The 22,975-nt window shown below is 49.6% G+C and overlaps 2 protein-coding genes across 16 annotated transcripts in view; one reads left to right on the top strand and one right to left on the bottom strand.

Moving 5' to 3' along the window:
- Positions 1-131: 131 nt before the first annotated feature.
- Positions 132-17,091, bottom strand: PITX3 (paired like homeodomain 3). Of its 7 annotated transcripts, none has more exons than XM_038578622.1 (6): positions 15,299-17,091; positions 14,389-14,461; positions 4,685-4,945; positions 2,463-2,592; positions 2,097-2,299; positions 132-1,540 (listed from the first exon to the last, which is right to left on the bottom strand). In XM_038578622.1, exons 4-6 carry the CDS (start codon positions 2,578-2,580, stop codon positions 953-955), a joined length of 909 nt encoding a protein of 302 aa, XP_038434550.1. In that variant the 5' UTR covers positions 2,581-2,592; positions 4,685-4,945; positions 14,389-14,461; positions 15,299-17,091; the 3' UTR covers positions 132-952. The 7 variants fall into 7 exon arrangements, with proteins under 7 accessions (XP_038434550.1, XP_038434548.1, XP_038434551.1 ...); XM_038578620.1 differs by lacking the exon at positions 4,685-4,945 and adding an exon at positions 9,813-9,932 and having other exon boundaries at positions 15,299-17,088; XM_038578623.1 differs by lacking the exon at positions 15,299-17,091 and adding an exon at positions 15,125-15,290.
- The window catches only part of GBF1 (golgi brefeldin A resistant guanine nucleotide exchange factor 1), a 120,744-nt gene continuing 113,038 nt past the window's right edge, over positions 15,270-22,975 (top strand). For 8 of the 9 annotated variants that reach the window (XM_038578609.1, XM_038578612.1, XM_038578611.1 and 5 more), the window contains exon 1: positions 15,271-15,538. The gene's annotated coding sequence lies outside the window, so the exon portion shown is untranslated. Of the gene's footprint in view, positions 15,539-22,975 lie in introns of all 9 variants that reach the window. The other variant, XR_005380523.1, reaches the window with a different exon arrangement.

Raw genomic sequence — 22,975 nt, forward strand, 5'->3', positions numbered from 1 at the left:
CTCCATTTTTAAATTAAAGATTTCGATGGGTCTTTGGGGACTTGGGGGGAGGAAGACTGCTGTGATGGGAGAGGGCTGCTGGGTGAGAAGCCTAAGATGTGTGGAAAGATGAGAGGCACACACAAGAGACATTCAATAAGAATCCTAGGCCTGATAGGCACTTAATAAATGTCTGTTACAGACCAGAATTTTATTGCTATTAGAGGCCCAAGCCCCTCATAGGAACAGTGAGAAACAGGTGCAGAAAGGTGGTGTAACTTATCTAAGGTCATAAGCTTCCTAAGTTGCAGAATTGACACTTGGCAAGTAAGCGTTCCAAATTGGACCTTCCAGTTATCCTCCATGAGGCCACGAGGTGGCACCGCAGCACCAGCTTTGGCTGACACCAGCCAAGTAGCTAGTTCCCTAAGCCACACCTACATATTTGCACGCAGGTGCGCCCCTCTGCTCCAGGTATCCCCCAGCTTCCCCATCCTGGTGTTGGGAACTGAGAGGGGACTGAAGCCCTAGAAGCCCGGGCCCTCACTTTATTCCTGTACACCAGGCTCTTCCTTAGCCACAGGGGAGGGAGCTCAACCGCAACTCTGAATCATCAAGCCTTTGGCAGTCGGCGCACGTTTATTTCGTTTATCTTTGAAAATGGGGGAGGGGAGTCTGGAGAAGGCGGGGTGGGCCAAGGGTCAGTTGGCCCCCGGGGAACTGGTCCCTGTTCCTGGCCTTAGTCCCAGGGGCGCGGACTGTGTGTAGGGTGTATAGGGCCCAGTCCACCCCTCAGGGCCGGCAGGGGGAAGGCTCTCTCCTGAGCTGGCCACCCACCATCCCCCCCCACCCCGAGCTGCCCCAGCACCCCTCTCAGATCCCGGGGCAGGGGCAAGCCAGTCAAGACGACCCCAGTCCGGGGAGTCTGTAAATTCTCGCCCCACCCTCGGGGATGGTCGACGGACCGGGCCATTCATACGGGCCGTTCAACGGCGTACTGGCATGGACTGAGGTTGGCGGCCGGGGGCGGCCCGGGCACGGCGGGATAGCTGAAAGAGGCGTGCTGTTTGGCCTTGAGCCTCAGGCTGGCCAGACTCGAGTTACACGGGTCCCGATATACGTAGGGGGAAGAGGCGGCTGCAGCGGCTGCAGCAGCGGCCGAAGCGTAAGGGCAGGACACTGCCCCGGAGGACACTGCGGCCGGAGCCAGCCCGGGGGGCCCCCCGCCCAGGCCCTGCAGGGCCCCGGGCCCTGGCACGGTGCCCGGGGCGGCCGCGGCCGAGGGCACCATGGAGGCGGCGATGGAGCTGGGTGGCGAGAAGACGGGCTGCGAGGCCAGAGGCCCCACGTTGACCGAGTTGAAGGCGAACGGGAAGGTCTTGGCAGCAAGCGGCGGGCCAAGCGCCTTGGGTGGCCAATTGCCATACGAGTAGCCGGGGTACACCTCCTCGTAGGGCGGCACCAGCCCCCCGAGTGGCGCCGCGAAGCCGCCCTTGCACAGCTCCGCTTGCTGGCTGCGCTCGCGCTTCCGCCACTTGGCGCGCCGGTTCTTGAACCACACCTGCGGGCGTCGGAGAGCGGCTGTCAGGGCCGGAGCCGGGCGGGGTCAGCGCGGCTGGCGGCTGGGTCACCGAGACCGGGGTTCGGGCCAGCGCCGCGTGGAGGATAAACACAAGTGTCTGGAAACGCGATGGGGCAGCGTGGAGGGTGCCTGGCTGGGCGTGGGGGGAGCGCACCGAGTCAGGGGGCTGAGATCAGGAGTGGACGGCAGGGCTGAATCGGGAGCAACAGGGTCTGGACGCGTAGGATGGGGTCAAGGAGCAATGAAGAAGACGAGGGACAGTGCGAGGGGGCGTGGGGAGAAGGAACGAGCCACCCGTAGTGACAGGGCGGGGGGAGTCAGGGCAGAGGCTGGAGGCTAGTGCGAAGGAGGCCATGCGGGGCAGCAGATGGAGGCAGGGGCACGTCGGCGTTAAGCCGGGGAAAGGCAGTCAGGGCAGAGGCACAGGGCTGGCTCCAGGGCGGCTCGCTGAGCGGCCAGTGAGATGGAGACTGGGCTGGAGAGGGCGCGGGGCAGAGGGAGGGTTGCGGGGCGGGGGGGGGGGGGGGGGGCGTACCCGCACGCGGGCCTCGGTGAGGTTGGTCCACACCGCGATCTCTTCGCGCGTACTCATGTCGGGGTAGCGGTTCCTCTGGAAGGTCGCCTCCAGCTCCTGCAGCTGCTGGCTGGTGAAGTGGGTGCGCTGCCGCCGCTGCTTCTTCTTCAGCGAGCCGTCTTCTGGGGAGCCGCCGGGCAGCGAGGCCGAGGCCTTTTCCGAGTCTGGGGGCCGAGGTGGGGGCAGGTCACAGGGCGCCCAGGCCTTCGCGGATTCTGCGGCTCGAGGACCTCCTCCACCCCCCCCACCCCCTCACCCCCGCCTTCCACTCCCAAATGCCACCCAAGGAGGCACTGAACTGTGATCTCCGGTAGAGGGTGCGCTCACCGCTGTGCTCCTGGCCCTTGCAGCCGTGTTCCGGGAGTGGCGGGTGGGGAGTGCCCGCATCTGACAGCGACAGGGCCGGGCTCCGGGCCTCCGCCTCGCTGAGCAGGCCAAACTCCATGGAGGGAGGACTCTGGAAGGGAGAGAAGGCACAGACCATGTTGATGGGGTTAAAATCTCCCGGTTATCCGGTTCTAGTACTGTTTCCCCTCAGGTTCACTGCCCCTTCCTCAGCTACCAGCACAAAGCTACCCCTGTGTGGAGTACCCTAGGATAGAATAGGGAAACAGCAGCCTAAGGGGAGAAAGGTGTCTACCCCGGGGGTTTTATGCACAGATATGCATACTAGATATTTATCGAATTAGCTAAGGAAAACCGCACCATTGCACACCACGTACTGTATATCATATCCTCTAAAACTTCAGTTCCCTCTCACATGTATGTCCATTATCCCCACAAATTCATACATGCCCCGCAACCAATTATACCTGAACTCAGCCTGAACCTCTGTCATTCACCCTCCAGTGGGACAGATTAGATTTTGAACGAAGGCCCATGTGTCTCGCATAAGGATAATCCCTGCTATTATTTATGAATACATACTATATGCCTTTACCTCACTATCTCTCTCCTAACAAGAATGCATCTGTATTAAATACTATCACCCTTGTTCAGGTGAGGACACAGACTTGAAGTAACCACTAAGGCCACAGAGCTTGTAAGTGGTAAAACTGGGATCTGAACTGGGTCTGGGGAAACTCCAAAGCTAATGCTTTTTCTTCATTTGCTTTTTCAAATTGTGTTCCTTGGGGCCCTACCCAGAAATCCCTTCAGGGTAGAACTTGGGGCTAGCAGAGAGAGAAGCAGGCTCCATGCACTGGGAGCCCGATGCGGGATTTGATCCTCGGTCTCCAGGATCACGCCCTGGGCCAAAGGCAGATGCTCAACCGCTGAGCCACCCGGGCATCCCAGGAGAGTATTTGAAGAAAGGGTTCCAGGATCAAAAACAAGTTTGAAAATCCCTAGGCTTGGGAACCCTGGGTGGTGCAGCGGTTTAGCGCCTGCCTTTGGCCCAGGGCGCGATCCTGGAGACCGAGGATCAAATCCCGCATCGGGCTCCCGGTGCATGGAGCCTGCTTCTCCCTCTGCCTGTGTCTCTGCCTCTCTCTGTGACTATCATAAATAAAAATAAATAAATAAATAAATAAATAAATAAATAAATGAAAAAGAAAATCCCTAGGCTTTCTGGCCTTGTCTGCTTCTGTGCCTGCCCAGACACACGTCACACCCTTACCAGTTCCGCTCTTTCCAGCCTTTACCAGCACTCCCACCCCGTACCCCCAGCAGTAGATGTGAGCTTCTTCTTCTTTTTTTTTTAAGATTTTATTTATTATGTGAGAGAGTGTACACAATAGAGAGCATGAGCGAGCACCAGGAAGGAACAGAGGGGGAGGGAGAAGCAGAGTCCCAGCTGAGCAGGGAGCCCGACTCGGGGTTCGATCCCAGGATCCCAGGATCATAACCTGAGCCAAAGGCAGCTGCCTACCCAACTGAGCCACCCAAGCACCCCTAGATGTGAGCTTCTTAAAGCCACCCTACCACCCTTACTCCTTATCCCAAACCTTGCTTCACATTGCTCAGGAGACAGCCTGGGTCCCTCTCCAAGTCTCCCCAGCAGGATCTCCCTTCCTGTTAGCTCTCCCAAGCACCCTCTGGTGGGATGAGGAGAAAGGGGCTCTAGTGAGGCTCAAGTACTTTGGATGCCTCTCCTTCAGAGGAGAACCAACAGAGGCTATGTACAGAGGAACAGGGGTGAAGAACAGGGTAGGAGGGGTCCATCTGCCTCTCCATTAACAGGGACTTAATGCCCGCTGTGCAGGGTGGCATTAATGTGGTGGATTAGCCTAGATTGAGACGTGTGTCACTTCACTGTTCTGAATTTATAAGGAGCCTTTCTCAGGGAGGCGCAGATGGGCAGCGGCCTGTATTTGCACATGGTAATGCCCCCATCGACCAGCTGAGAGAGGACAGCTGCCCCCCCCCAACCTCTCAAGTGAGAATGGGGGTGCAACAGAGGTCAAGGCAGGAGGTTGAGAAGCAGTCCCTGTTCTTTCTGCAGGGAGAGGGGTCTAGACCTTGGGCCTTTTCCTAGGGTTGGAGAGGCAGGACTAAAGGAAACCCAGGAAGGAGAGAAGTCAGGCTAAGGGTGGGGAGGTTCAGCTCACCTCCCCTTCCAGGTCTGAGGTCAGGAGTTAGTGATGCTCTGATAGAAGGGAGATGCCCTTGGATGAGACCTGTGGCAGCCTTGAGTAGTAGTTCTTCCCAAATAGTTCAAAAGGCTTAGAACTGAGAGCTAGAAAAAGGGGTTCTCTGAAGTCTCCTTTTACTTCATACCCAAGATGCTCTTGAAATGCAAACCATGCTCATGGGTTTTCCAGAGGCCATGAGAGCAACACCACTGGGCAAAGAGGGACGACTGGGTTAACCTGTAGGGAAAACTAAATCCCATAAGTGCCATTTGTCTTTCCAGTCTGCCTTGGCTCCGGATTTCCAGTATTCTGAACTCCCCTTCTCCCTTCCAGCATTCCATACCTGTGTTTCTGTTTCACCCTCTATTGCAGGGTGAGGAGAGATAAGAGCCAGAGTAAAAGATGAGGCCGAGAAAGCAGAGTTCAGGCTATGTATTCCCAGAGACAGACAGACACACATGGAGACACACATGGGCCCCCACTCAGACAAAATAAGCACTTGGACTTGGAGCTAGAGGCATACAAACACATACTCTCCCACACATGCTCTCCCACATTCAGGCAGACAGACCCACACCATTACATAGTCTCCTCTCTCTGTGACAGGGACAGCTGCCTTGGCTGTTTTGGAGCTAGCCATTACTCTCCCCCCCCCCTTCCTGGCCCCTCTGAACCTCAGCTCTCAGTCCCAGAACTAAGGACTCTGTGGGGGAGGAGGAGGCCAAAGAGGCCAGAGGAGTGGTCTATACTCTGGCTGCTGGGGGTAGCCTGTTGTGCTGGGTGGGGAGAAATCCAAGGGAAGAGGATGGGTTGAGGGTAGAGGGTGGAAACTGCCCAGGCCCCTCCTAGGAAAGTGATCTCATATAGCCATAAGAAATTAGGTTTGGAAACAAAAGATCTGCGTTCATGTCCTGGCTCCCCAACTCACTAGCTCTGTGTTCTTGGCAAAGTGCTTTACCTCTTTGGACATGTTTTTTCATCTCTAAAAGGGAGATCATACTCCCTTCCCTACCTACCTCTGGTAGTGCTCTAAGGTTAAAATAAAACAATGTAAAAATGAGTGGGGGCGAAAAATTCTATCCAAGTTGCTTTCTTCCTCTCCCATTCATTAAACAGACGCTGAGCATTGAGTTAGGCACTAAGGATAGAGTGGTAAGATCTCATCCTTGTGTCTGCCTTTGCTTGAGTTCACCTTCCTAGACTCTGTATCTCCCAGTAAAGAATTCCTCTGGTGAATAAAGGTGAGTATGCTGCATCTGAGAGTGGGATGCAAAGGTGTGTTGTGAATTCTTTGCCCTGAACATAAAGGAGGGCCTCGCCAACAAGGTAACAGCAAAATGGGCAGAGTTACTGAAGCCAAGAACCACTGGTAAAGGGAAGAAGGAAGACTTCAGGCTCTTGACTGGGGTAGTAATAGTGGAAAGAGGTGTTGAGGCCAAGAAGAGCCCTGCCTGTGAAACTGAAAAGGCAAGAACACCACAGCCAGGCTGGTAATAGAGGTAGAAGGTTGGGGGACACAGGCCTCCAGCAGACTCCTGACTGGGTGGGCTAGCCAGGCAGAAGCTGGGGGCACCAAGCTGTTGTCTGAGCTGGAGACAGGCTGGCTGAGGATTAAGCTCCCCCAAACTGTTGAAAGTCAGGAAGCTAGGGAGTTGGAACTGAGACCAGGGGCTTTGCCTCCCTCAATAGGTCTGGAAGCTGCAAGATTGGTTGATGCTGGTAGGAAATAGCAGGCAGAACCAGAGAAAGTCAGGAGATAACAGCGGTGCTGAATCGAGCTCTGAGAGGGGCTGCTGGTCCCCACTCCTGCCTTCCTGCACACCTGACTGGGGATGTATAGGACAGGCTCCATGATGTTAGGGTGACAATCCCAGCCCTGAGGAGAAGAAAGGACCTGCAGGTGTGCTCTGATTCTGAAGTATAGGCTGGAATTACATCATGGACTGCAGCAAGAAAAAATATTCAAGATATATTAAGGTGGAGAGCAGAGGTTATCACAGGTCAAAGAGGTCATAGAAGGCAGGCCATGGTTTCCAAGGAAGCCAAGCTTACAGCAAGAAGGCAACTTGTGTGCCCACTTTCACCCTGATGCCAAAGGGGCAAATCAGGGCCACAGCCAGAGAGTTCCCAAGGAGTTGCAATAATAATACCCAGGCAGGAGGTGTACCCTAGAACTGAGATGGAAGAAAACCCCTGAATGAAGAGGAAGATAGAAAGGAAGGAGTCATAGTGCTCAGCAAGTAGCAAGTTGATGATAGAATATATAGAATATAAACCAGGGCCCTTAACTAGCATGGAACCTGCCTAGAAACCTGGATCTAAAGTAAGGCCCTTAGGTTCATTAGGGATGCTGAGCACCCAGACTGTCTGGTCTGCTGAGCTGCAGTAAGTAAATGGGAGCAAATGAAGACAGCTGTAGATGAGGCTCACAGCTCCAAGAGGAAACCCTAAGATTTAAGTGGAGGCAGCAATGATTTGATGCAGTATGTATCAAGGGGTAAATTAGGGATCAGAGAAATGGGCCCCCACACCCACCCTTTCCTTCCTTTTTTCCTTCAGCAGGTGTTAGGTGCTAAAACAGAGATGGTAAGGCACAGACTCTAACTTCTAGGAGCCCACAGTCTGGGGAGGCAAACAGGGTGACAATGATGGGCTAAATGGGCATAATTCTCACATTGTGGGGGATCAGAGAGATGGAAGCCCATGTAAAGTGGTATCAAGTTATGGGGCTCAGAGAATGTAGCACATGACAGAGCTGGGAACTGGGGAGGCAGAGAAGGAAAAGAAGCTCCTAAATAAGAGAGCAGGACTGGGAAGGAGCTGGCAGGTTCAGAGGGCAACGGGCAGCCTAACTGAGATCATAAGAGAAAAACAGGTCAGGCTGAGGGAGTCTTCAATGAAGGGCATGGGGTGGTGCTTCAGGTTTGATGGAGTCTAAGTTAAAGCGTCTCCAGCTTTTCCATCAAAAACAGCTATGACCAGTAAGAAAGAACATCACTCTAGGAAACTGGAAGCACAACCTCAAACAGCTGCCACTACTACGAAATTTCTTTGAGATCTCCAGCCTTCTGTTCAAAATTGAAGCAAAATTTCATTCTATTCCATACTTACGTATATTTATTTTAATATAAAAAATAAAGTTTTCTCTCCAAATCTCCAAGGGACATCTTCAAGTGACATCACCACACCAGGAAGATGGGCCATGCAGCTTCATGCCCCTTATATTCCTGTCCTGTCTGCTCCTTTTGAGAAGCCGTACTATAAGCAATGGGAGTCACTGGAGGCTTGTAGGCAGGGGAGAAACATAAGAACATCATCTCTGGGACCTTTATTTGGCTGTGGTGAGCAGAATGGATTGGGCAGTGGAAAGGTGGGAAAGGGGAAACTTTAACTACAAAGTGTAAGGAATGCCCCCAGGGAAGACAATGGAGAAGGAGTGGAGAGAATTTTGAAAGCAGCTCTTGTTCCCCCCCACTGCCTATTTCTTTGCCTTTCTGTTTCTACCACTCTCATCAGGGGTCCCTGTCCATGACTATGAATGGGCTAGACACTCCAGGTAATCCCAAAGCTCAGGACCTAATGGATCTTTCAGGTTAGCTGCCTTCTTCCTCCCCATACTCTAGGATGCATCATTTAGAGTGAATGGAGAAGAAAAGATGTGAGTGGCTCTGTCCCTCTCTCAAGCCTATCCCCAGCGCAGCTCCAGCCTGCCCCCCTCTCCTCTCCTAGACCTGTGTCCTGGGCCCATATTCATATCCTTGAGCAGGAGGCAGACAGAGATCAGATCAGGATATTTGGCCTGGTGGAGGAGTTAAGCATTTGGGGAACTCCCTAGACCTCTTCTTGAAAAGGAACAGGGGTAATGGCTGGCATTGGAAGCTTGGGATGGGGTATTCCATCTGTCACTGAGAATCTTCCTATGTCTGATCAGGGGTGCTATCAGGTTTCTCTAAGACTTGAGACCCCTCCTTCCAAACAAAGATTCTGTGGTTACAGGGGACCTACTTACTTATTTGGTGCATCTCCATTTGCAAAGGGCTTTCAAATACATGATTCCATTTAACTCTTAAAACCATCTTGAGTAACAGGACTATCCATCCTCATTTCACCTCCAAGAAGATAAACTTGTCCAAAGTGACACAGATTGAAGAGACTCGAATCCAGTTCTAAAACCAGAGTCTAAGCTCTTTCCACGCCTTGCCTCGTCTACCCCAGCAGCCATTTGTGGTTCTGACATGCACTGATCCTCCCAAGCCCTGGAGGATTCCATTTCTACTTCCTGCCTCTACCTCCTCTCTGGAAAGGAGCTCTGGAAGTTTGCTGCCCACAGTGTGCCAAGGAACATTTTCCTATTCATCTTGAATTTGCATCACCCCAGTTCTATAAGACCCCCTCATCTCCCATTTCAAGATTTGGGGAACAAACAAATCTGCTTATCTAGGCCTTTCATTATTTGTGGGTGTCCATCCTGTCTCACCTTCCAGAGGCCTAAGCTTTGAAGTTTGCTCTGTGTAGCAGCCCCTGGCTCCCTATTTGGTGGATCATTCTCTGTCCCTTCTCTGGGTCCATAACATTCTCCCTAAGAGCCAGTGACCAGGCATGCACTCAGCTACATGGTTTTATGCGAGGATGAGAGAACGTTCTGTCTTTTGTTTCCACTCATCTTCATTATAATGCCATTACGCCTTTTTGGCAAATGCAGAACTTTGGGCTAAGGTCTTCAGGGAACCATCTGCAATGCCTTCTCTATTCCTTTCCTGACTTAGACTTTAATTTCACCCATAATTTCAGTGATTTTCAAAGGTGATGGGAGCACAAGCCCCTGAAAAGGGTATCAGAATATGGTAGGGTTAATTGAGGTATACCTTTATATTTATCAAAAGGGAACAAGGACAAAAAAGGTTGAGAAACAATGTCCTAGCCAGTGATAGGCCAACTTTAAAATTAGGGAATGGAGGTGAGAGTGTGGGGAATACATATTGTATGTCATTCATGGGTGGGTGGTTAAAGAGGTTGAGACCCACTTGTTTAAATTGCTAAATACATCACCTTGCACTTATCTCATGAAAACTCAGTGTCCAGCTGAGTTGTTTTGCTCACTTACACAGTCTGGGAAAGTTCTCTCTTCTCTGTTCGCTTTAGCGTATCTGGGCTCTGGTTAAAGAGTTGGGGTCAGGGTGGGTGGTCACTGTATGGGTCCAAGGCAATCAGGGCCCTTTCCCAGCTACAGAGAAAACAAAAGGGACAGTTGGGTCGGGCTGAGACATCCTTCCTAACCAGACTTGGAGGGCCATATAGGTCCCATGTTGACCCCAGAGTCTGGATTCCATGTATTCTCCTTCCTCCTTCCTCTCAGCCGCCAGGATGGCATTGGCACTGGTGGGGTTGAGAGAACCAAAAGGGAAACAAACCCACAGGGTTTGCTTTGCTAAAGGGCTGCAGTTTTCTCTTTGGGCCTGGGCTCCTGCCTCTTGCAGGGAAGGAGCCTTTAGCCTGCTGACACCCAGGTAGGAATCCGGGGCTATCTGGTCAGCAGTATTGAAATTAGGGGTTGACGCTGAGTTTGTGAGGGAACTGAAGCTGTTAGGGAGTTTTCTGCTGGATTCCTCCTTCCCCTCCCATTGTCCTTGTGGTTTGTTTTCCCTTTTCCCTTGTCTTCTACTAGCGGTCCTACTATTGGCTTTCTCTCCACAAATTTGGATTCTAGAAGTGCAGGGTGATGCTCAGATCTAGTATGGGTTGGAGAGGGAATGTCCTCCAGTGCCACTGCACTCCAAGGCCAGGCCTTTACTCTCACTTGCCTGTTCCTGGCACCCCCTGACCCCCAACCCACAGCCCCTAGGAGCAGAAACTAGTTTGCAAAGTGTGAGCTGGGATTTGAGGCGACCCATCACAGAGAACCCCACTGCACACGCAGCAGCTGGGCAAGGCGCGGCCGGGTACATGGACATGCCACTCGGCCAGGGACATTCTGTCCGCCCCTGCCGGACACAGCGCCTGCTCCGGAGAGACCCACCTAGCCTCCCCGGACATTCTGTCCGCACTGAGCCCCGCACACTGCGGACATTCCGTCCAATTCCATGCGGCTCCAGGCCGGGACCCATGTGGGCCCTGACACCCCAAGCTCGACATGCCAGCCCGGCCGCCTAGTCACTCGGGCTTCCCAGCTTCGGCCCTGCCGCCCGCACAGCGGCTGTCTGACCCGGTCGCAGCCAGGCTCTCCCCCTCGCTCCTATCCGAACTGCGAAGCGGCTGGGAAGAGAAGCGTGTGAGACTCACCCCTGCTCCCAGCCCCTAGGGTGTGAGCCCTGGGCGAGGGGCGTCCGGAGCCGCCAACTGCCCTCACGTTGTGTGGCCGTCGCCAGCTCCCCCCGCTGGCCAGGGCCTCGGCAACCCCTTTCTCTCCCTGGCTTGCTGCCCCGCGCCCCCGAATTCCAGGGCGCTTTCTGGTAATGATTTCCCGACTCTACTCCCTGCTTCGCGGAGCTCCTGTCCTGGCTCCATGTCTCTGGCTTCCCTCCGGATCCCCTGAGTCTCCGTCTTGTGTGTCCCCCGAGTCCCGACGCTGAGTTTCCCTTTTCGTAAGTCCTGGCCCCGGGTCTGCAGTACGCTCTCCCAGGCTAGACCCGTTCCCCAGGCACTGTTCCGTAGTTCAGCCACCCAGGTCCTGTTCTGGGGATCCCGAAGTTCGGCCGTGGCCCCTCGGCCCCATGAGCCCCTGCCCCCGCATGGTCAAGCACTCACAGTGAGTCCCGCAGCAGGCAGGCTCCCGGCAGCGGCGGCGGCGGCGGCAGTCTGGAGGGCAGGCAGGGGCCAGGGGCCGGGCACCCGGCCGGGGTGGGGGCCGCCCCCCTGCGCCCGGGCCGCCGCTCCGCTCCGGCGCTCTCCGCCTCGCAGAGGGAGAGAGTGAGCCTCGCGGCGGACTGCCACCCCCCGCCGGCGCCCATTCACTTTATGGCAGCCCAGGGCGCCCCCAGCCCGCCGCGGCCAGCCTCGCGCGCCGGGCCCCGCCCCCTTCCAGCTGCGCCGCCCAGGCTCCACCCTTTCCAGCTGTGAATTTTCAGGCCCCGCCTTCGGGGGAGGGGTCCGGCCGGCGCGCCGCCAAGAAGCCCGCCCCTTGGCCAATCGGAGGTACTCCTCAGCATCTGGGCCACGCCCTTCCCCACGTGGCTGAAACCTAGCTGAGCAAGAGCGTTTTGGCAGAGTCCAGCGGGCGAGAGTCTAAAGTGCCCGGAGGCCCCGTGGATGCCGGGCCCGGCGGCAGAGAAATGGGGCCAAGCCAACACCCTGAGCGGTGTGTGCAGTGGTGCTGGGGTATAGGGCAGCCGGGGCGCCACGTGGGAGGGCGCACGGGCCGGGAGAGGCCACCGGGTTTCAGCGCTTGGTTGCCGCTCAAGTTTCGCAGATTTTCTCCACTTGTCGCTGTCTGTCTCTCAGCGCTTTTGTTTCTGCTCCAGTCTTCTCGCATATTGACTTTTTCTTTCCTGTTCTTTCTCCTCCGCCCTTTTGCTCTTGGTGTTTGTCCCTCTCCTTCCTCCTCTGCCACTTTGAAAGGCTAATTTATCTTTCTCTGTGCTCCTCTTTTTCTTCACATCTTTCTTTTTTCCTCTTCTCTGGCTATCTCCCGCTCTGTCCCCCCACCTTTCCTCTCTTCCAAGTAAGATGGCTTCGTGGAGAAAGCAAAGTTTGGAATGAGGCAAACCCAAAGCAGCATTCTAACACCAATGTTTTAACCCTCCCACCATCACCGTGTGCCCTTGGACAAGTAACTTAGCTATCACTCCTCTTCTCCCACCTACATCTCAGAATTAAAGGAAGCACTCGCTGGATGTCAGGACTTATGCTGGGCACTCAGGCCTGGGTGGCTCCCCCATTAGTCTGCACCCTTGGTTTGCCCAGGCTATGCTCTCCCAGCCTTAATAGGGCTAACTTCTCCCTGGTGACACCAGATTCAGTCCTGTGGGCAAGGTGTGGGCTTGGTGCTTGCTAGCTAGGGAGTTGCAAGGGACAAGACAGTTGTCCCAAGAAACATGTGGAGTCAGACTGGGTAGCTAGGGTTACCCTACTTAAAACCCTGCAATGGCTCCTGATTGTCAAGATAAAGGCTAAACTGCCTAGGCCAGCATACAAGACTTTCGGCACCTGACACCTGACCTTGTCTTGTTGTTATTATTGTTGTTAAAGCATGGGGACAGGACCCATGGGCAGGAAGAGCTGCCTGGACCTGATCATGTCTTACTCTCCAATCTCCTGTGGTTTCCTGCACATCTCTGGCCTTCTGACAGTAACATATTTCCAGTCTTCATCTTGCTAACTCCTACTCATTTTCCTAAGTTCCAATCAGGTTTTATTTTCTCTGAGAAACTTTTCCTGAACTCCCAAGGTAGCCAGATGTCTAGCTTCTTGCTCCCATAACCCTCTTACACATACCCTCTATTAGAGGTCAGCTTATATGATGTCCTCTATGATTCTAAGATTGGGGGGGGGGTAAGTACTATGTCTTCCCTTATATTTCTATTCCTAGGCATAATGTGAGACTCAGTACTGAAATCTAAGAGGGAGATGTTCTGCCTGGTAAGACGATGGGCATTGTAATCTTTCTCCTCCTCATTTGTCACACAATCCCATTCATGCTTTATTTTTTATTTTTAAAAAGATTTTATTTTTAAGTAATCTCTACACCCAATGTGGGGCTCAAACTCATAACCTTGAGGTCTAGAGTTGCATGCTCCATTGACAAAGCCAACCAGGCACCCCAACTATTCATGCTTTTTGGTTGATTAATTTTTGGAGGTATATGAGAGTGGAGATGAAGAGGATAGGGAGTTGTGGTCCAACTAGGATATTCCAGTTGGCTATCCAGGACCTCTCAATCTGAGACAGGCCCAGAAAACCAAATCCCAGTTTTCAAATGAAAGTGGAAATGGTTCAGGGACCCCTTGGTGGCTCAGCGATTTAGTGTCTGCTTTTGGCTCAGGTTGTGATCCCAGGTCCGGGGATTGAGTCTCGCATCAGGCTCCCTGTAAGGAGCCTGCTTATGCCTCTGCCTCTCTCTGTGTGTCTCTTGTGAATAAATAAATAAATCTTAAAAAAAAAAAGAAAGAAAGTGGAAATGGCTCAGGTGTACTGTGGAAAGAGTTACTAAGGTGGTTGTATTTCTTCCTCTGACTCTGTTTGGGTGAAAGATCTGGACCCAGAGTTCAGGAGCCCAATGTGCAGGTGCAGGGAGCTGCTGAGTTCTTTAGGTCTGATGTTCAGTCTTATGGGCTCTTCAAATTAGAGGAATCTAGAGGATCCCCATGTTACTATGGGGTTAGGTATGGAGTTTCTCTGGATTTGGGTCATCCATACATGGGAAGAAATGGAAAGTTGGTATCTTTTTCTACTCCCTCAGCAGTCTCTTCAGGTCTGCCCAGACACCTGCCCAGTAGATAGTCTGAGAATTCCATCATTCAATCAGCAAGGAGAAAATCCATCCTTCTTCCCACACACTCTCACTTCTATGTATTCTAAATATCCTGGCAACTCTATCATCTCTTGCAAGGGGAGAGACCACTGAGGGTAGAAGAGTGAAGACTGGGGTGGGCATCTAGTCCTTAGTCTTCTCAGCATTTCCAAGGCAAACAGGAAAGGCTTCAGTTTCCTGTCACTGGTGATGTTGGCTAACCCCCCATGATTACCTGTTTTCCAGGTAGGTAAGGAGCGTCCAAGGCTTAGTACGAGGAGCAGAGCTGGGAGTCACAGCTTGATAAACTAAGGTGTAAAAGATAGTGAGAGGCAGTGAAAAGGAGAGCTGGACTGAGGGTGAGGAGACCTGCGTTTGTCTATCTGCTCTGACGCTAACAAGCTATGTGAACCTGGGGGACATATTTTCACACTGGGACTCGGTTTCCTCCTGCTCTGTAAATTGAGACCTGAATCAGAGATCCAAGATTACTGCCTCCTCTCATTTTCTCTATTTCTGGATGATAGGAATGGGGCACAAGACACAGAGTTGGGATGGGACACGCACGTGTAATGAGAAGCTAAACAGGGCAGGCAGCCGGGACGGTGGGGGAGGGGAGGTTGGAATAGATTGAGGGACCGGTCCTAGGACGGACAGAACCCAGAGATACCTCGACAGTAAGTGATCCTAGGTGACTTTGATGGGGGGGGGGGTGGCCGGGGATGGGCAAGGGAGGAAGGTGGAGGGGAGTAGGGTCGCCCGCTCAGGCTCTCAAAACGAACCCCGCCCCGTTTCTAGCAAATCATAGTTTTCCTCCCCATAATGCCCAGCAGCCACTGCTAAGCCGCGCACTGCAACCGAACTCTACCTAACTCCACCTCTCTAACCGCCCAGCACAATGTCTCATTTTTATTGGCTTCTGTAACTGTCACTCAGAGAATCCTTGTATCCGTTGGTTGTCCCCTACCTACCCTTTTCTTTCCCTTGTAATCTCGCCTCCTTAGGCTGTACCTGCCCCCCTCAGCCAGCTTCCTTCTCTGATTGGGTATACGGAATGCCACTTCTCACGACACAAAGCTATGATTGGCTGTGCGCGCCAGGGCTCGCGCAGTTACCAGGCAGCGGGCTAGACTGAGGCTAGTTACCACGTCAGTGAGCTGACAGGGAAGGTAGCCGGCTCCACCGCTCGTTCCGGCCGAGTCTTCCTGGCAGTCTGTGCGCTCTCTGACTTCGGTCTCAACTCCCAGGAATCGGGCTCCTTCCCTTCTCCCATCTGCCACCAGAGCCGGGAGAGTCGCTTAAAGACGCCTTCGGGGCCTGGGCTGGACATGAGCAGCGGCTGCGGGTCCTGGGACTAGGCCCCGCCATTTTGGATCCGCTGACAGGTCAGCGAAGTCTCTTCTTAGAGTTCCAGTGTCTTGAAGGCCGCCCTGACATCACCATAGGGAATGAGGGGAGGAGGGCCCTTACGTTGGACGACGTGGGTGGGTTAAGGACGCAGGGGGAATAATGAGACAGGGAGAGATTGTTGTGGGAGGGAACTGGGAGGCATGCAGGGGGCAAAGGTCAGGCCCCTGCGGCTGGAGGGGCGACTTGAGCTCTGACTTCTGATCCCTTTCGGGTGCCCGAATCTTTCTTCCTGTGTTTCCAGGCTTAACTTAGCCTTCAGCTCCCCTCTTCTAAAGCTTTCTGTATCCTAGAGAGCCCAGTCCTCAAAAGCTGAAAGCAAACCTAAGGAACGTTGTATCTACTTTTTAGGGTTGATTTTTAAACTTTAGGTATGAGAGTCTCTGCAGATCCTGTACAACGTCCACTTCTGTGTGACTGCCTCGTTAATACAGCTGTGAACTGCTTCATTAATACTGGATGATGAGCTAGTGCAACCTAGACTCAGGTAGTGAGAAGAGGTGTGGAAGGATTGAGGCCAGTCTTACGGAGACCTGGGCTAAGAGAAGACTTTCCACTTCTGGGGTAGCTCACTGCCAGTCTGTGTCTGTATCTAAACACTGGACTTATCTTCTGAGACTCTTTCTTCCTTTACACAATCTTTTACGGATATTATCTTCTGGTGTATGTTTTGGTTGGCATTTCCCCACAAGGTCTTCTCTTCATTTGGCCTAAGGAGACGTTTAATCACAAGGGAGCCACTCTATTATGACATATTTGGCTGAGAACAGAGAGGGAGTTGGGTATTGGTGAAGTTTGGTACTGTTGGCCTATTATTTTTAGCGGGTAAAAAGAGTCATGAAAGATGTTCAGCTAATTTAAAAGTGGTAGAGTCAGGGCAGCAGAGTGAATGATGGAGCATAACTCCCAAGGAGTAGTTTATGGCACTGTAGTGACCTTTGATAAACTGCTATATTGTAAAACTACCCAAGGGTAAAGAGTGCCTTCAGAAGTGAGGAATAGTGTGGTGTTTTTTAATGCACAACATAGAAATTTTTATGCCTTTAGTTCAGGTATGTAAGGCACTTCTCTGGGCCATATGGGAGGATACAAAGAGAAAGGTCTGTTTTGGGATTATTCTGTTTAATTTACCCACGTCTTAAAAGCAGTAGCATATATGCAATAGCCTACCTAGAGCATAAGGTAAGGATAAGGAGTATCAATTTAATGCCTTTCAGAAAGCAATGGACACTCAATAAATGTTATCTGTACCAAGGATTAGTTGCAGTATGTGATCCTGACTCGTGGCCTGGTTCTGGCCTTGGCAGTCAGGATTTTGCACGGTAAGGTAGTGACAAGGAGGATCAAAACCTCACTGTGTTAGAAGGAAAAACTATATGGGATCTACAGGGACTAAACTCAGTTTCATCCTACCTAATGCCCTCTGCCCTCCTGAAATTGTGTGTGTGTGTGTGTGTGTGTGTTGGTGGAGAAATAGCATTTTTTGTATTTATTTGTTTAAAATAAGTAGGATGGAAGTGGTCCAGGAAACAAGTTTGTATTTTAACTTGCTGATCTAAGTTGCAGAATTTCTTAAAAAAAAAAAAAAAAAAAAAGGAAAGAGGCTTATGAAATGACATAGCCTAGGAAGTATCCAGGTTTGATAACTTTTGCCTTGTTCACCTGGCTTGATGTGCCCTGTTGAGCCCTGTTGAGTTGATAGACTTTGCATAATAGTAGTCTAGTATTTCAGTAGATAGTATGACCAATCCGGCATCTTTTCAGTTGGGCCCAGAGGTGACTCACACATCAAAGATTTCCCTTGTCTTTACCAAAAACTCATTTTCTAGGTAGGAATAGTTTTTCACCTGCAGCCCTCACCCCACATCAGAAAATTTGTTCTTCTTTTGTATGTCAACCATACTCTAATTTAAAAAAAGAAAAAAGAAAATTTGTTCTTCTTCAAGACTTGAATTTGAGCTAAATTGCAAACGTGGCTGTAGATAGAACCTTCTAATCTTTTTTTTTTTTTTTTTCCCAAGGGTAACAAAAGTACCTTCTAATCTTGACAGTGATGCTTATTGGCTCAGTAGGAGCTCAGGTTGTAGACACATCTCCTCATGAGTAGCCTGGCATCAATCCCAGTTGAACTCTCAGTTCTCAGAGCTTCACTACTGTTTTACTTCCCCAGTGTTCCAGAATGCAGGATCTTATTATTATTAAGATAATAACCTCACTGAAAGGGTACTTTGACTAATGTGAGCAGTAGAGAGGTAAAAGATTCAGCTTCTGCTTTTAAGGAGACTCACAGTATTTATACAGTACTCTCTGAAAGGATCATCCTAGTCTTTGTTTGCCACTTCTGTTGATGGATCACAGTCTGTCCCTGTAGTTCGGTGTGACTAATTAGAATGATTCTGCTGTTCGGGTAATGATGGAGTTGAGTTGAAGGGAGAAGGGGAGGTTTGTTTTATCATCACGTTGGAAGGGCTTGTGCAAATGTAGTCAGCAGCTGTTTGGCTTTTATTGTTCTTTTTCTGTACTTCAGTATGTTCAACAGCAGTTGTTTAATTAAATGAAAACATAATAGAGCAATGTGTTGATTTGGAGCCCCAGTCATAGTGGAAGTGATCATAGAAGTAACAATTTATTAGTATCATATAAACCAAGGATTGCAAACTTAAATGCCTGAGTATCAGGCAGGTAATGTAAATGAGTGAAGCAAGCCAGGTACAAATATATTAGGATGTAGCGGGGACTATAGTGTACTGGAATGTGGGCACAGTATGACCTGTCTTCCTATTTTTTCAGGAGAAACTTGAAATTCAGATCATTGTGTTTTAAACTCTTGGCAACTAGTTAAAGTCTTTTAAAGCCTTTTTAAAAAAAATTTATTTATTTATGATAGTCACAGAGAGAGAGAGAGAGAGAGAGGGAGGCAGAGACACAGGCAGAGGGAGAAGCAGGCTCCATGCACCGGGAGCCCGACGTGGGATTCGATCCTGGGTCTCCAGGATCGCGCCCTGGGCCAAAGGCAGGCGCCAAACCGCTGCGCCACCCAGGGATCCCCTTTTAAAGCCTTTTTGAGATAGAATAAAATATGTCTTTGGATTGTATTCTACCCATCATCAGTGGATGATGTCCCCTAATATACAAGATAAGCATCCTTATGAGACTTAATCGTTGTAGTTCTTTATGTATAATTACACAGGCTAACTTTTTTCTTTGTCCTACTCTGTAAATTGTCACCCTTAGTTGTCACCTTGGGTGCTCTGTTAAAAGAGGAGTGAGAAAGAGAAGCTCTATTTCATTTTTCATCTCTAAGTAGAAAGGATATTTTTGTACATTTCTTAGTGGGTTACCTTGTGTATAGTTCTTGGGATAGACTCAGAATCCCCATGAAGGAGGTGCCATGGCAGAGCTGAGGTACACTAGTCACCTGATTATTGGGTTTGGGAGGATTTTCCAGTTGTGGCCTCTCAGGGCACCAACTCTTCCTAGTTTGATTTTCACTTACCTCTACTCTTTGGGTAAATTTCTTGAACCCAGTAAGTTGTTTACTAATTTAGTAATTCTTGGTCACTCTCCGTGCTTTATTAGCATAGGATATATTCCTTGGCCAGCTCTGGGAATCTTACAAGTTGCATCTCTAGTGTTTCTCTGGGATGTTTGAGATACTGAGTAAAGATAAGCCTTGGAATGGCCAGTTGTGGGTCATTTAGCTTCTGCCCTCTCAAAAAGCCCATTAATTTTTTTGGTTTGCACAGCTCTGTATTATACATCAAAGCACCATGAAACAGACAAACAGTTTTTGCCTTTGGAGAATCTAATTTCTTATTGGGTAAGGACAACTTTTTTTTTTTTTTTTTTTTTTTTTTAAGATTTTATTTATTTGAGAGAGAGAGAGAAAGGGAGAGTGAGCATGAGCAGGGGGAGGGGGAGAGGGAGAAGCAGACTCCTCCACAGAGCAGGGAGTGATGAGGGGCTCCATTCCAGGACCCTGAGATCATGAGCTGAAGGTAAATGCTTAACCAGCTGAGCCATCCAGGCGCCCCTTATTGGATAAGCAATTTTAAAAGCAAATAAGAAAAAAGACCCTTAAACAATGGTATACTAATAACATCTCTTGGGGCACCTGGGTGGCTTAGGCAGTTAAGTGTCTGCCTTCAGCTTGGGTCATGATCCCAGGGTCCTGGGATGGAGCCCTGAGTTGCTCCCTGCTCTGTGGGGAGTCTGCTTCTCTCTCTTCCTCTGCCTACCGCTCCCCCTGCTTGTGCTCTCTCTCTCTGTCAAGTAAATAAATAAAATCTTAAAAAAAAAAAATTTATTTAAAACCAAAGAAAATAAGACCCAACATACATATATGAAGAATTGACAGTTAAATAATTAAATATTTCAGAGAAGAAATGTGAACATTCATATAGCACATGAGGAAACTTCAGGAAAATAGATGTGAAAATAGAATAGACTGGTGGGTAATGTGGGTTCTTTTTGTCTACAGAGTAGCCTGTGTGGAATTTGTAACTTCTGATAGGGAAACAAATATGGGATGCAGAAAGGTTTGCCTGCCTGGCTTAGAATCATTGTTTTCTATGAAGTCATTGTTCTCACAGGAGTTGGATGTGAGCTGCACTGTATTGAAGAGTCAGTCTTTGATATTAGTTTATCCCTTTGTTCATTTGCTCCTTGAGTATTTATCATTTATCTTACAGGCATTGCAGATAAAAAGGTGAATAAATCATGATGTCTTCCTGAGATGCTTATAGACTCATGGGAGAGACAGATTAAATGAATAAGTATAAATCAATATAAGTTCTTTAGAGCTATGTACGGTATAATGGGATGACAAAAAAGGAGTCCTAATACTCTCTGGAGGCAGTGGGTTAGCTAGGGAAGGTCTTAGGTATTATAATAACAGGTAATTTTTGGAGGGTTTATTAAATAGTGCTCTTGCCATACTAGGTGCTTTACAGTCTTCTTATGTAGGCCTCACAACAAACAGATGAGGAGGTACTACCTTCATTTTGCAATGGAGAATTGTAAATTGAAGCTCAAAAAGGCTAAGAAACTTGGCTAAGATCATAAAGGTGGTAACAGGACTGTTTTGCTTCTGAAGCTTGTTCTTGTAACCACTGGTATTCTGATTTTCACTGACTTTTGGATTGATTGATTGATTGTTATTATTACTATTTAAACATTTATTTATTCATGAGAGACACAGAAAGAGAGAGAGGCAGAGACACAGGCAGAGGAGAAGCAGGTTCCACGCAGGGAGCTGGATGTGGGACTCGATCCTGGGACTGATTCCAGGATCACACCCTGGGCTGAAGGCAGGTGCCAAACCGCTGAGCCACCCAGGCATCCCCCCCACCCCACCCAAATATTTAAAACAGAAAAGGAGCAGCAAGTGTAAAGACAGACAACAGGGGATCCCTGGGTGGCTCAGAGGTTTGGCGCCTGCCTTTGGTCCAGGGCACGATCCTGGAGTACCAGGATGGAGTCCTGCATTGGGCTCTCAGCATGGAGCCTGCTTCTTCCTCCTCCTGTGTTTCTGCCTCTCCCTCTCTCTATATCTTATCATAAATTAAAAAAAAAAAAAAAAAAAAAAAGGACAACAAAGACCATGACTTTAAAAAGAAGGAACTTGGGATCCCTGGGTAGCTCAGCAGTTTGGCCCCTGCCTTTGGCCCAGGGCGCGCAATCCTGGAGTCCCAGGATCAAGTCCCACGTCGGACTCCCGGCATGGAGCCTGCTTCTCCCTCTGCCTGTGTCTCTGCCTCTCTCTCTCTCTCTCTGTGTCTATCATAAATAAATAAATAAATCTTTAAAAAAAAAAGAAGGAACTTGTGATGGTCTATGTCATACATGCAAAGAATATGTATAGCATATATGGGGCATCAGTATCCCCTACCCAGCTTAAAAACAAAATGTCGGGATCCCTGGGTGGCGCAGCGGTTTAGCGCCTGCCTTTGGCCCAGGGCGTGATCCTGGAGACCCAGGATCGAATCCCACGTCGGGCTCCTGGTGCATGGAGCCTGCTTCTCCCTCTGCCTATGTCTCTGCCTCTCTCTCTGTGTGACTATCATAAATAAATAAAAATTATTAAAACAAAACAAAAAAAACAAAAAAAAAAACCCAAAATGTCGCCAAAACAAAGCTGCTTGTGTGTCCTTCCCTGTTAGTCACATTCCCCCTCCTGCTGGCCACTATTCTGAATTTTTTGTGCGTTTCCCTGATGTATAGTCTTAACTGGAATTGCTGAGATATGGGATATGAAGTTCTTCAATTTTGCAAGATAATGCCAAATTGTAACCCAGATGAGTTGTATCAATCTGCATACTCACCAGCCACTTGCCCTGCATTTTTTACCAACTCCTAGTATAGTCAAATTGGGTACTATTGGGTACCAGCCACCCTGGTACCCCTAGACTCAGCTTTAAATAGACTACTTTCAAAGAATATGTGTGGCTTACAGTCTCTGGACCAGTGGCTTGTCTGGCTGGGGATGTTAGTTGCTGCTTATTTGGTTGTTCCTTTTAATGTTATTTCTGATACAAGATAGACCTTAAGTTCTTTTTTGCCATATTTATATGAGGTCTCTGCAAGCCTTTGTGACCTTGTGACAAGGGGTTCTAGGCTGTTGGCCTACCAGGTAGCATGTAGTTCATCTGAGCTTCCCATTTGAAGCTGAAGGGCAGATTTCCTTGGGAGAATCCCTCTGTGAGGAGACAAATGCTCAGAGGCCTGGCAGGTGATTAAGCAACTCTGTATAATCTTTGAAAATAATTCTTCATTCTCTAGTTGTTTCTTTTTTACTATGAAAAGAAGCTTGAGACAATGATTTTTTTTTTTTTTTTTTTTTTTTTGCTTAGATCTCCACTGTCTTAGAAAGTTGTTAGCTTTTGGTGCTTAATAAAATTTTTTTAAGATTTTATTTATTTATTTATGAGAGAGAGAGAAAGAGGGACAGAGACATAGGCAGAGGGAGAAACAGGCTCCATGCAGGAAGCCTGACATGGGACTTGATTCTGGGACTCCAGGATCACACCCTGAGTCAAAGGCAGATGCTCAACTGCTGAGCCACCCAGGCATCCTGGTGCTTAATAAATTTTGATAAAATGATAGGTTGATTACTTCAGTTGGAATCTCAGTTCAAAATTTATTTCCTCCAGGAAGCCTTCCAAATAGCTGGTAGATCCTTAATCAATTAATTAATTAGCACTTTAAAAAATTTTGTAGTATAGTGTTGTTGTTTACCTGCTGCTGTGTTATTTTCAGTATGGGTGTTTTCTCTCATTCTCTTAGTTCTTTGAAAGAGAAATTAAATATTGTTATAATGTCTCTTTATAGGCCTTTTAAAGATTTTATTTATTCATGAGAGAGAGAAGGCAGAGACAGGCAGAAGGAGAAGCAGGCTCCCTGCAGGGAGCCCGATG

Source organism: Canis lupus, chromosome 28, assembly GCF_011100685.1.
Source record: "Canis lupus familiaris isolate Mischka breed German Shepherd chromosome 28, alternate assembly UU_Cfam_GSD_1.0, whole genome shotgun sequence".
NCBI classification, from domain to species: Eukaryota; Metazoa; Chordata; class Mammalia; order Carnivora; family Canidae; genus Canis; species Canis lupus.